Source organism: Grammomys surdaster, unplaced genomic scaffold (assembly GCF_004785775.1).
Source record: "Grammomys surdaster isolate TR1022 unplaced genomic scaffold, NIH_TR_1.0 100, whole genome shotgun sequence".
Taxonomy (NCBI): domain Eukaryota; kingdom Metazoa; phylum Chordata; class Mammalia; order Rodentia; family Muridae; genus Grammomys; species Grammomys surdaster.
The window spans coordinates 16,525,176-16,539,808 of NW_021604579.1; the positions used below are offsets into that span (position 1 = coordinate 16,525,176).

The window sequence follows — 14,633 nt, forward strand, 5'->3', positions numbered from 1 at the left end:
TCCTTCTGTTTGCCTGTTTTGTCCTATTCTGATATGCTTATTTCTATTCTATCTTATCATTTTAATTTTACTACTATTATCCTTAGAAGCCTGATTGTTTTCTAATGAGAGATAGAAAGGGAGTGGCTCAGGTAAGAAGAATTGGGAGAAGCAGAAGAAAGGGAGATTGTAATAAAAATATATCATGTAAGAAAAAAATCTATTTTCAGTGAAAGAAAAAACCAACAACTATGAATAATACTTTGCTCTAAAGTAATTTATTAAGTTGTGGGGTTGTTTTGTTGGAAAGTATATTTTTGAGGGATAGTCTGGATATTTATAGTGGTTTGCATGGGAATATCTTCATTAGGTCAAAAGTTTTGAACACTTGTCCCCAGTTAGTGTCCAGCCTTGCTGGGGGAAGTATGTCATCACACTTGGCTTTGGGTATTTAGAGTCTCCTCTCAATGTCAGTTTGTTCTGCTTCTTGCTCCTGTTTGAAGATGAGAGTTTTCAGCTTCCTGTTCCTGTCACCATGTCTGTCAGTTGTTGCCACGCCTCCTCTCCATGATGTGGCTTATCCCTACAGACCTATAGCCAAAGTAAACTCTTTCATCCATAAATGTAAATAAATAATATAATAAGTGAATAGATGATAGATAGGTAGATGATATATTTAGATAGGTAAATAAATGGGATCCAGTAAGTAGGATCTACCAACAGAAGGAAAGACAGAGAAAGATGAGGAAGCCTTAATTTCTTTCAACTTTTTTTGCTACAAGGAAGTAAAAAATGCTTTTGACTTGTTTTTTAAATTTTTTATGAATGCCCCAAAGGGCAATGAGTTGGTGCTGAGAATAGCTTAATGGACTTGCCAGTAAGATTGTTCTGCTGGAATACTGGCAATTTTTCTGAGGAGCGACTGTATCCCTGCCATGATGCTAAATGAAAGGTGAGACGGTTAAAGGTTAGGGAAGTTAAAAGAAGAATCTGCCTCTCTTCCTGTATGCTGTACCTTCCAGGGGTCAGAAATGCCACAGTACTTTATCCCAGCCTCCTCCTACCTCTCAGTTTACATGCAGCAAGAAGGGGTGATTGAATATTTGTTGGTATTTCTGGAAAGATAAACTGGCTGTGCACAGTATGACTTCTCTCTAATTCCCTCATTGGGCAGGGCTTTTCTGGAGTGTTTCACCCTGGCTAAATAGAATAGTAGGACTTCCTCCATGTTTACAAAGGATGTGAAGGGGAACTTGAATCTAACACCTCCTGCTACTGAATGGTAATTCTATCAACATTTTACACACACACACACACACATATATATATACATATATAATATATATAATTATGTATGACATATGTAATATGTAAGATATATGCATACAATAATTACATATAATAATATGCCAATAGTAATGGCATCAATATCGTCATTAATTGCTAGCTGCTGCACTATATACACATGAACATTGTCTGTAACTCGCACCACAACTCTCAAGAGTGGAATCATAACCCCATTGCTGGTTCATTTAAAGAAAGAAGGCAACAAGATGGAAGTCACCGTCTATAACTGGACTTTGATGATGTATTAGTTACATTTCCATTGCTGTGAACTGATACCTTAACAAAAGCAACTTAGAGGAGGGAAGCATTTATCTTGGCTAATAGTTCCAGAGGCCACTATAACTATAGTTCATCATGGTAGGAAAGGTATAGTAGCAGGATCGTGATGCTGGCCTGGGAGTCGGGGAGCAGAGCAACTATGTTTCATCTGCACAGAGAGGAAGACCAGGAAATAGGGCCAGGCTACAAAACCTGCCTCATAGTGTGTCCCATGACAGATCTCTGCTAAGGTTTGGTCTGGTACTGTGTATACAAATGCTAAGTTCTGAACCCCAAGAGCTGGTTGCCATCCAGATGAGAGAATTTTCACTAACACTGGCCTTTGTTGTGTAAACCTTGCTCCCCAATTTAAAGTTAGCTTAATAAAAAGCTAAAACCTGTGATTGGGCAGTAGAGAGAGAAAGGTGGTACTTGAGGATCTAGTGAAGGGTCTCAAGAAAAACTACAGGGAAGAAGGAAAAAGGAGATGGAGAGAGGAGGAGGCCAAGATAAGGCCGGATGGATCATGATAAACATGTGGGCATAAGTGGATCCTGAGGACAGGCTATTGGAATGGAATCAGCCCAGGTGAGACTCAAACATCAAATAATAAGGAACAGGGACATATGAGTGGGATGTAAATGAGAACAGCTCAGAACCTGCCCAATCTACACTTAAGCTTGTAAATGAAATACCAGGCTTTTGAGTCTTTTATATGGTCTAGCGAAAATATATAATTCATTTACATATATCCTTCAACAAGGCTTCTCATCCTAAAGATTCCACAGCCTTCTCAAAGAGCGTCATCAGCTGGGTCCACAGCTTCAAACACAGGAGCCTATGAGGGACTTTCTCCATCCAAACCACAGGTTTTCCCCATGATAAATAACATTTCTTTGTATCCCAGGCCTTCGGCCAGCTATCCCAGCTCTCATCCAGAGGAGTTATTTGTGAGTTAATTTTTCATATTTATTGTTATTCTTTCTGTGGCATTGACTCAGTATAACATGCATCAGCCCATCTGTATGACTGATTTAGCATCCTGGTAAGGAATTCAAGGTCAGTTTCTGATTATTGCTGAAGCAATTATAACATGGGGAGTCATGTCCTCTTGATCCTTAGTTCAGAAAAGGCATGAGCAAACTGACCGGCAAGCCGATCTATACCACTGTCTATTTCTGTAAACATAGTTTTATTGAAACACAACACACTTGCTCATTTATGAACTGCTGTCTGCGGCTACTTTGACAAAACAGCAGCAGTGTTGAATAGTTATAACAGACCTTGAAACTGAACACTGAAAATATTTACTGCCTGGCACTTTATGACAAATACTAGCTGACAGCTGGTCCAGACGTGGGATTGATGCCATATTCTCGGTACTCTGAGAGGTAAGTATAATTATTTGTTACACATGAGCCTAGGCTGTCTTCCATACCCAGTGAATTTTCATCAGCTCAATGGCAGTAATGCTAGCTGAAGACTTACTGATTTGCTTCTAATCAAGTTCTCTAATCAAAATCCTTTACCAGCAATTCCAGCAGTCAACTATCAATATCCCAATAGACTCATTTTCAAAGAATGCATGTAAAAGCTTTTATTTGCTTAAATTTAAAAGTAAATTTAAAGATAATGATTGAATTTTTTTATACTTTATCAAGAAGATAATTAAAAAGAAAATTAACATGTTATAAATGAATTAGTAACATGCATTAGATGAGTATGGAAAACAAACATTGTATCATTTTCAGCTCCATTCCTCCTAATACCACCGATCCCAGTATAAGCTACTGATACTTGAGACAGTGTGTTGGTTATTTTCTCATTGCTGTGAGCAAATATCTAACAGGAAACAACTTAAGTGTAAAGGATCTGTTGTGACTTATGGTTGAAGAAGGGATAGAATAAATCATGGCAGAGAAGGCATGAACTGGGGATGGCTGTTCACATCATATCTGTAGTCAGGAAGCTCAGATTGAATCGAAGGTGGGACCGTGCTACAAAACTCCAACTACTGTCCCAGAGACCCACTTCTCCCAGTAAGCCTGAACTTCCTAAATGTTAAACAACCTTCCCAAGCAGTGCCACCAACTTGGGACCACATGTTCAAAAATGCATAAGGGATATATTTCAGTCAAATTGGAATATTCTGTCTCTGGACCTATAGGTGCAAAGACACCTCTGGAAACAAAATGCACTCATTCCAACTTTAAAGTTTATATAGTTTTTAGCAGACTCAATATAGTTCAAAAGTCAAGTCTCTTCTGAGAATTCAAGCAGTTCTGTCCTGGGTAGTTTCTATCAACTTGACACAAGTTAGGGTCATTTGGGAAGAGAGAACCTTAATTGAGAAAATGCCCCCATGAGATTATCCTGTGGGCAAGCCTATGGTACATTCTCTTGGATGGGCAGAGTCTTGCTTTTAAGGCATCTTTCCTATTGCCCCAGTGTAAAACACACGGGTTTCTTTTCAATGGTGCTAATCTCTTTAACAATTGGAGCTGCTTTCTCAGCTGTTTTTTTCTACAACATTCAATTCATACCTTTGCCTATAGAGAGGCATGTTTGAAAACCTTTGTGCTCCCTTGTTACTTTCTTTTGCTCTAGACCAGAAGGGTGGTCAACAGTAATGTTCACACAGCCTGAATATTATCCTGTCCTGAAATGTCATCAGTCCTCTCACAAATTTATTAGGCAGTTATTTTCTCTTACTTATTTTTTATTTTTGAGTTTATAATATAAATACAACATTTCTTCCTTGCCTTCCCTCCTCCCAAACCTTCTAAGATATCCTTTCCCACTCTCTTTCAAATTCACAGCCTCTTAACTGTTATTGCAAGCATATATGTTTATGTGTATAAAAATATATTCCTAAGTATAACCTGCTCACTGTGTTCATGTTTCTTGCATGTATGTATTCAGGGCCAACCATTTGTCACTCCACAAATGTAATCTTCCCTAGGAAGGTCACCTCTCCTGCTCCAAGGTTTCCTTAGTTGCCTTTAGTCCTGTGTGAGAAGCTACACCAATTAGACTGCCCAAAAGTGAGCTGAACGAGGATAACACTATTAGACATGCCAAGGCAGTCAGAGAAGAAACCACAGTGCCTCAACCCAGTATAAAGTCTATTACTTTGAGTTTTGCCTCACTCAGCTTCTCAGAACATAGGCAGACAACAGCCAGATTCTTTGCCAGAATTTAATAGGATTTAATGGCCTTATTGTCTATCTCCCATTTTCCTGTAGAGTCTGTTTTCCTCTGTAGGCTCATGAGATGGACCTTCACCGTCTGCATTTCTCTAGAGATTCTGGTCCTCTGAAACCCTACCAGAAAGACCCATTAAGTTATGCTTACAATGTTCCCGGGCTTTGTTGGGCCATATTTCTAAGTTTTCAACATTCATTCTGAAGATCAAATGGTCAGAGTTACCATAGCAACAGTCCCAATTCTTGGTACTGGTTTTCTGTACTAGCTACTTGTTCCATTATGACCAAATAGTTAAAAAGAAACAATGTAAGGGAGGATGGGCTCATTCTGACTGAGAGTCCAAGAAAGGATGTCTTGGAATAATTTTCTTGTGCACTGTGTAAACTTTGTCTTTATATTATTCAAATGTTGACTTCTGCACCAGCAGAGATCTGAATGCTGCCCAGGACTTTGGTATTGTTATTTTTATGAAGCATCACCTGTCTCAATGTTTTGTAAACATTGGTCTCTTGTGATTAAACCTTCTGATTGGTTTAATAAAGAGCTGATGGCCTATAGCATGGCAGGAGAGAAAAGGTGGGATGCCCACATTGAGATGGAAACTCTGGGAAAGAATTAGGTGCTGGGCATTTACCAGCCAGACAGAGAGGAAGTAGAATGTATAGGGACTGAATTAGAGGTGTTGGGCCACATGGCAAAGATGGATTAGTATAAACTGGTTATTAAATCATAATGAGCTAGTTGGGAACAAGCCTAAGCTATAAAGCCTAAGCATTCATGAATAAATGTAAGTTTCTGTTATTAATGGAAGCTGCCAATAAGGATGCAATCCATCCTAGAAGTGGGAAGTGGTGGCAAAATAATGAGACACCTTGTCACATCACATTGCATCTAGGAAGCATATAATGTGCAGGAAGAGGTACTGGGCTGCAGAACAGCAAGGCCTGACCCCAGCCACTTATGTCTCCCAGTTAGGATATAACTCCCAAATATCCCACAGCCTTTGTAAACAGCACTATCAACCTGGGACTGAGTGTTCAGACACATCAGTCTACAAGGGATATTTTACATTCAAACCACATGTGGTTTCTACTTTTGAAAAGGTTTTATTGACCAATGGTCAAGGGTAGAGAAACTAAACTTTGCTAGCTACCAAAAACAATACTTTTTCCTAAGCTAAGTGTCATATTGAATAACCAATTCAATCCTTTCAATAGCCTATGTGGTATGTATTGTATCTCTTTTTGTTGGTACAAACAAAACTACTGAACTTCGGGAGATAAGTAAGCATTCCTCAATCTAAGATTCAAAATTTGATACTTTCAAGAAAAAGGCAATTTTACAGTTGTTTGAATTTCCTGAGTTAAACATATTTTATGTGGTACATTTTATTCATTCTGTTATTTAAACTGCTAAATGTTATACATATAAGATCACCACTTACCACAGCTAGTCATCTGCAGGTAGTGGAAGACCTTGGGGGGTTTCTGAGGAAGACTCTGGGATGATAAAGGGAAACTGGATATTTCAGGAATTACATCCTATTTAACTGACATGGAAGCATTTTATTAGGTAACAACAGGTACAACTTGTGACGTTGCTGAAAGGGAAATCTGGCAAGCTTCGAGATTCTACATCTTAAGTTATGCAGGAGCACAAACACAATTAATTGCCTGAGTTGTGAGGCCAAGAAAACTATGAGGACACGTATCCTCTATAGTTCCCAATAAACAGCTAGCACAGTGATGCCTGTGATGTGAACTCAGGTGAGGAGGAGATGGAACCTGGCGATTCTACAATTTTAAACAAGATTCCCTACACTGTCAACAGTGCCTTTTCTACCGCATACAAATTTTTTGGTTTGATGAACCCTTTACATTGCCAGTTGTGATACCTGCAGTTTCAAGAATCTGATTCTTAGTAGATTAAACCCTGACCAAACATGTCCTGCATCGGCAGAGCTTGGCATGCATCGAGGGTAAATGCACACTATAAGAAGTCACAGAATTTAATGATTTATTAGACTGATGTCATGCAATAATTGCTTGTACTCAGCCTTTCTCCATAATGTTATTTTAAAAGTGTTTTTAAAGTAGCACATTATTATAATTTAAAATTATATCAATTAGTACATTTTTTATTTTAAGGAAACTTTCCATTTATATAAACAATTCATTATTGATAAATACTTGAAATAAAAAGGATTAATGACTAAGTACATGCTAAAACATATATCTGAAGGGAAGTCATGGCACAATTTTATCTAGAGCTCTATAATTTTATTTTCTTGATTACCATTTCAACACAAGTTTGAAGTAGCCACTTTCACAAATACAGTAAAACAGACAATCTTAACAAAGCTCTCTTTTAATGCATATTACGTGTGTGTGTGTATGTGTGTGTGTGTGTGTGTGTGTTTGTGTGTACACAGGTGCCCAGGGAGGCAGAGGACAATGTCTGATATCATAATCTGAACGTCTTTCAAAACCTCTGAGGTAAGAGTATCTCATGTATCTCACCATGTAGGCTAGGCTGACAGGCCAAATAACTCCAGAAATCCCCCTGTCTCTGCCTATCCCAGTGCTGAGATTACAGGAGCATGCAGCCACACAAAGAATTTTATTTAAATGTGAGTCCTAGGGATCATAATCAAGTCCTGAATCATGGGAGTTTAAGCACCTTACCCACTGAGCCCTCACCCCAGCTCTCATAGCCTGACTGTTTTGATTTATAATGGATTGTTTTATACCAAATAAATCCTGAGACTTGTAAGCTAGGGTAATACTTTTAAAAGCTATGGGTATGTGCAGATCAGAGCAATAAAAACATTTAAGGATTATTCAGTGGCATTCTGAAATACAATTCTGCTTTTCAGAATTAATAGGCATCAACACACATTGAGTAGATTTTTAGTGAAACCAATAGATCATAGAGTGTGGGTTTGCTTTATGCTTGACAGTACAAATGCATTCCATGCTCTCCTCAGTGGACTCTTTGTAAGGCACACTCCTTCCCCTTTTAAGAAGTAGATACTCTTGGCATGTTTTAAAAGGTTTCACTCTGCTACCCAAGGGAAACAAAGTCTCCAGAAGTCAACAGTCTGGTCTACTCTGCAGACATAGACTGCTGGTTTGACAACACAATTATATTTGAAGTAATTACAAGATAAGATTTAGAATTGGCATTGGTTTCTGAGGCTACTCACCACTCCTGGCTCACAGTTGTTATAGCAATGCTGGGAAGTGTTGTCAAAGGTAGAGTGGTTGGCCTAGAAATGCCGTCTCCCTCGGGTGTCCTTGCCCTTTCACTCTGTCTCTGGGATAGTGGTGGTAGCTGTAAGTTTCCTGAACAGCATCTTCTCCCTCTCCAAAGGTCAATACCAAGGGTGTAACTGGAAGAACTGTAGGATTTACTCAAGCTACATTCAAAATAGTCCTTAAGATTCTGAAAGAAACAAAGAGAAAGAAAACAAGAAAAGTTGTGAAACTCAAATGTCTAAATGACAGAGTGATCCAGCAGTCATGCAGGAAGCCCTGATTCATTATCTCACAACCAATCATACTCTGAAATTGATATCAGAAGCCTAAGAGACAACAAGCAAGATGGATGAAGGTGAGGCTGAGCTGCTTTCTATCTTTTGTACAAGCCTAGCAGTTGCATTTTCTTACAGATCTTTAGATCAGGAGTACCATATGGGTTGGAAAGTTTCTCTCTCTCTCTCTCTCTCTCTCTCTCTCTCTCTCTCTCTCTCTCTCTCTCTCTCTTCCTCTCTCTCCCTCTTTCTCAATTTGTAAAAATTCAGTTTGATAAATTGATAATATATTTTAGAAATCAATTTATCATTTGGTTATATGCTAATAAACATAAATAAATATGAGGTTACTTATTTTTAAAGCAAAAACAATGTCTGTGTTAAGGGTATCAGAGTGTTGGAAACAAGAGTTGGCTAGTTATTCCTGTTCATTTATACAAACTTTATGGTTGATAGCATTGCTATTTTGTTATTACTGAAGTATTCAAGAGTTCCGAAGTAGAAGTGATGGGCATTATACAATCCTGAAGAGCCCTATTCAAGTCCATGCCTAATACTGACATGAATGGAATTCAAGTGTCAGGGCAAAAGCATTATGACAGCAAGGAAGACTCGCTTGTGCTTCCCATGTCTCTGTGTGATGGATGGTCCCCAGTACAGCTGGGAGTCGACATCCCACATAGATTTCTGCCTGATGCACTATTTTTATCAGTCCAACTCAGAGGATGCTGGCAGGTGCTCTGACCTCTGAGATCAACCAGCACTCCAAAAGCTGTGACTTTTACTCTTGACATATATCTCAACAGACTAATGAGGATCCTGTCATCCAAACAAGGCTGCTCAGCTGATGATTATTCTGTTGTCCTGAAAATATTGCTCACACCAGAATAATTATAGAAGAGGACATTAGATTCTCCTGGAGCTGGAGTTACACATGGCTGTGAGTGGCCTGATATGGGTGCTGGGAACCAAATTTGAGTCCTATATGGAAGAGAAGCAAGCATTCTTAACCAGCAGTCATAGCTCCAGTCTCTTCAGTCTCTTATTTATATTTTATCTTGAGATAAGGTCTCACTGAGCTACCCAGGGTGCTCTTGAACTCAGCACAAAGTCCATCCTGCCCCAGACTTTTGTGTGTTTGAGATTTCAGGCTCTTAGCATTAGAGTTAATGGATAAAGTCATATTATGATGACAGAAATCTGGGCAAGAAATGACAGGGCAATTTTTAGGAGCTCTACCCCCTGTACTTAGAAATGAATACTGTATTTTCTTATATTTGAAAACAATTTTGAAATACCATCTATTTAAAATTCAACATAAGCACTACTTGGTGATAGAAAATTGTTACACTCTAGAATTTTCCAGAGTGTGAAATACTCTAGAATATACAAGGATCAGGTTTAATGCCTAATAAGTAGTTTCATAAGTTGTAGGTCATCTAGTAGGTGGTGTGTGCGTGTCTGTGTGTGTGTGTGTGTGTGTGTGTGTGTGTGTGTGTGTGAGAGAGAGAGAGAGAGAGAGAGAGAGAGAGAGAGAGAGGAAAACACTTGGTATATATGCTTCTTTCTTTAAAATACTTAAACACTCCCTGAAGAGACACAGAAAATACAAGATCTTAGCACAGATTAAATATGAATATACAAGAACAAACTGAAGGCTAGAAATTTTATATCCAGCATAAAATATGCATGTAAAGAAAAATCACAGTTTTCTAGAAGACAAAGCCTCAAACTAGTAAGAAACACTGTCCAAAGTCAAGAAATGAAGTCAGTATTCAGTTATACTGCCAGACACTAGGACTTTCTGATTAAGTGTAGAATATTTTTCTCTTTTAGAATGATGAAACATTAGTAACCAGGTGTCAGTAGTTATGACTTGATTTTGAAATGAGACAAAGACACAGATTCCTCCCTCGCTCTCTGATCTGAAGACTTTGCCAATTTAGGTTCCTACACTAGCTTTTTACTTTAGTAACTACATTAGCAAGAATAATGACCTTTAAACAAATAATTATTCAGGAATATGAGGAGAATCCAAAAGTGGTTATTTCTTCAATCATCATTCAGACATAAGGTGAATTTAGAAAAATATGAGTTTTGAAAAGTAGTGTAAAATTCTTATTACCAGAAATAACATTAAAGTTAATGTTTCTTCCACAAAATATAGTTGGTTTATGAATAGCATAGAACTGGTCAGATTTATGATGGCTAAAAATAGGAAAATCAGACAAAATAACAAGTTCATCAATTGAGAAACAATCAAATTCAATTTTTAGGTTATTAGTAGTTTGGGTAGAGGAACAGTCTATAAATTATAAGTATAAATGTGGAATTTGTGGTAATTATAAATAGCGCTGGAATAATTATGATTGTTCTGAAAGTAATAATGTTTTCAGAATTTAATTTAGTTTCTGAAAAGCTCTTTCATTATGTTATTTTATGGTGATGTGTTTCACACTCACCAAGGGCTTCTGAAATACATTGTTTTAAATAAAGGAATGACTTCAAAACAGTACCTTTTATTTTATTGGTAACTTATCATGAAACTGTAACTGGGGCATCAGTGTGGATGTTTGCCTTTTGGTTCTAATATATATATATATATATATATATATATATATATATATGTGTGTGTGTGTGTGTGTGTGTGTGTGTGTGTGTGAGAGAGAGAGAGAGAGAGAGAGAGAGAGAGGAAGGGAGGGACAGAGGGAGGAAGGGACAGAGGGAGAGAGAGACAGAGAGACACACAGAGACAGAGACAGACAGAGAGAGACAGAGACAGAAAGAGAGATGGAGAGAGTGAGGGAGAGAAAAAGAGAGAGAGAGGTGTGGCGGGAAGGAGACAGACCGACACATAGACACACAGATACATAGACACACAGAGAGAGGGCTGCATGATATATAGATATATACACGCTGAACTGTACATCTTACATAACATATCTATGTGTAAATAAAGTTATTATCTTTCCCTCTTTTTTCATCTATACACATATTTCCAGGTTCTTCCTAGTCTTTAGTCATATTCCTCTTTCCTTCTCCTATGATCTGCGGCTCCCTCCTACCCTTTAATCTCTCAGTAGTCATAATTAATCACAAGTTCAGTACTTAGACTGCACATACCTCTATAAGTCAATTTTCAAATACAAAGCAGTCAGCACGTATACTTGTGACTACTTATGACTTCTGTCTTACTGTCACCTGTTGAAAATCTAGTGCATGTTAAGTGCATAGAGACAGAACTACAGTTATTCATACATGCTTTCCCACAGCCCACAGTAGAGTGTCTTGGCTAAAGTAAAGATCCTTTCACTTGTTTTCCCTCTTACCAAAAATTCTTCCCCAATATCTTTACAGCACACTCCCTCACTGTTTGCATGCCTTCTGTGTCTTCTCCTCACAGGGTCCTTCTATAGATTCTCTGCCCTCACACACAATCACTCTTTGTTCCTCTAATCGATTTCTATACAGCTGGGATTATTTTAAAATTTATTAACGTATTTCCACTTTCCCTCAGTAGAGCAAGGCCATAGTGGATAAAAACTTGTGCTATTAATTGCTGAACTTTCTTCCAGAACCTAGAGCTGTATTTGATACACATTGTGTATATGTGGTATTGGGTAGACATTTAAATCACTGAATAAAAAGCTGATGAATTAAAATAAATTAAAATATAACAAACTATATCTGACTTAGGGCAAAGGCTTAATTTAAGGGAACAGAACATCAAAATAGGCTTCTGTTGTTCCAGTGAGAGAGGAGAGACTGAGAAAAATACAACATGGTCTGTGCTGCAGTTGGGAGGCTGAATGGAAGAGGAACGTGCTAGCTTGGTGCTGAACTTTTAAGACAAGGTCAGCTTGACATTTAATTATGTGTTGTTTAAAATTTCTAGGAGTCATAAAGAGTCCAAAGAAATAGAAATTGGTCTTTAACAAAGCAGTTTACTTAATATATATAAAGTGTTGCCATTTTAACATGTATTTTATATAAAATATATTGATGAAATAATTTTTGTTTCTTAATATTTACATTTATAGATTCACAATCTGACATCTACTTTGTTTAGAGATCATTTCCATGCAGACTAGTGACAGGTGGTTAAAGACTAAACACTTGACATCTAAAACCATCTTATCTTTATCCACTGTAGTTCTGATAAGAAATGATTAAATTCCTTCTTCTATGCAATTTTTGCAAGTGCATTTTTCCCTCTATTGGCTACAGTAATTTTTCTAATTTCTTTTGAGATAATCAGGTTTGTCTCTCAGTGATGAACGTTGCTCCATTTTAACATTTAAAACAAATCAGAATGTTAAAAATAAATCAGAATGGCATATAAACTGTATTAAGAGCAACACTAAATTCATTTTTAACAAGAAAAAAAAAAGATTTTTTTCCCTTTCAGAATTTTCCCCGTTGACATTCTAAGCAGAACACAGCAATCTAAACACAACTGTTCATCATCAGTGTAAGAAATTGGAATGTAAAAGGCAAATTACTTGTGACTGGGAGTTAAAGGCCTGGGAAAAGCAGTTTTACACCATGGGGGGTGGGGAGGTTGGTGGAAAGGACAGCATGTGAGGAAGTCAACACTACCCCCTCTCATTCCCTTTCTGGTGAAACAGACTTGAATGTGGACTTACCTACTTTGCTCACATGCCTTATAGTTACAAAAAGAGTAAGAATGGAGAGGCATCTGAAAGACTGGGCAATCCCTTAAACTACGATGTTTACACTAAGTAGACAAAAATCTTGTATAGGCTATCCTTCTGTCTGAAATAAGAATTCAAGCTGAGCAGCGGTGGTACAAACCTTTAATCCCAGCACTTGGGATGCAGAGGCAGGATCTCTGAATTTGAGGTCAGCATGTCCCACAGAGTAAGTTCTAGGACAGCCAGGGCTACACTGAGAAATCTGTACCCCCCCACCAAAAAAAAAAAGAAAAAAAAAGAAGGAAAGTAGAAAGAAGGAAAGAAAGAAGCATTAGGAGCTAAGGCAGAACAGTCATATGATCACGGCAAATTCTCTATTCCTCTGGCTTCTCACAGAAAACAAAAATTTCACTTATTTTTCTTCTTTCCTCTACTTCCTTTTTGTACATCTGATTAGTGATATATAATTTTATATCAGTCTAAAGAATAATTGAGCAAGAATTGTGCAACCAAAGATGCACCAACGAAGGAGTGGTCAATTGAAGGCCAGGAGATAAATAACATCAGCTAACCAGAACCAAAGCTATGAAGACTGTACATTTATAGACTTCACATGAGAGTCAGGCTTCTCATCGATAACAGACATTCTGGGATCTTTTTAAAACAGCACAATTAACAATTCTGAGGTGTGTCCTGAAACGCTGCATTTCCTGTGAGCCTAGTATGTGTGACACAATCTTCTTAGTGCTAATGACTCTGACATAGGAAGTCATTTTCAGGAGTTTGCTGCACATGGCTAAAAGTATGGGAACACTATTAATGGCGGAGGCTGGAAAATGGTGGAAAGATGAATCAGCCCAACTACAAGTGACAAAAAGAGAATTATGCCTGCTATCCATTTCACAGAATGCTGGATCAGGTATTAGTGATCTTTTGTCATCAGAACATAATTTCACAGAGCAATGGCACGAGACAGCCTTATATGTCTTTGAGTGGAACTCTGGAGAGGATTACTTATTGAACAGAGTGCAGGACGGTGGCAGCTGTCCCTGCCAGTCCCTGCCACTACTTACATCATCTGCCGTCACCGCCATCACACTCCTACTCTTCTTCATTATAGATGTGGGAAATAGCTCCTTGGGGGAATATCTGCTGTTTGGTGCAGCTTTGCTGACTTTAGATTAGACCTACAGGAGAAATAATACACATCAAAGGTCAGCTCTATAACCATAGGTAAGTTAAAACATGATACATTTGTTCAATTAATGCATGATGTGTATATATATATATATATATATATATATATATATATATATATGGCATGTGTACAAGCAAGCACCACATATTATCAAGCCAATTAAACCTTAAATTGTGAAAAGAGACTGAAAGAAAAGAAGCCAAGAAAATGGCACAAAGATAAAAGAAGGGAATAAGAATAGGAGCTGACAATTATGTTCCCAGTTAACTAATGATAAGGAAGAATATGAAAAGATTACACAACCAGATATGGCATACACACCTGTAATATCAACACTCAGGCTAAGGCAGGAAGATCTTGACCAGCCTGTACAACAAAGCAAAGCCTCGTCTCAAAATATTAATAATAGTATATATTTATATGAGTTTTTCTAATTCAAAACATACTTTCCCACACA

The 14,633-nt window shown here is 37.8% G+C and overlaps 1 protein-coding gene across 1 annotated transcript in view; it reads right to left on the reverse strand.

The window, feature by feature from the left end:
* Positions 1 to 14,093, reverse strand: part of Pde4b (phosphodiesterase 4B) — a 428,051-nt gene extending 413,958 nt beyond the window's left edge. Inside the window, exons 1-2 of the mRNA XM_028784635.1 lie at positions 14,052 to 14,093; positions 7,997 to 8,235 (exon numbers count right to left, since the gene is read on the reverse strand). Coding sequence (XP_028640468.1) covers positions 7,997 to 8,235; positions 14,052 to 14,093 — 281 coding nt within the window. The remainder of the gene's footprint in view (positions 1 to 7,996; positions 8,236 to 14,051) is intronic.
* Positions 14,094 to 14,633: the final 540 nt, after the last annotated feature.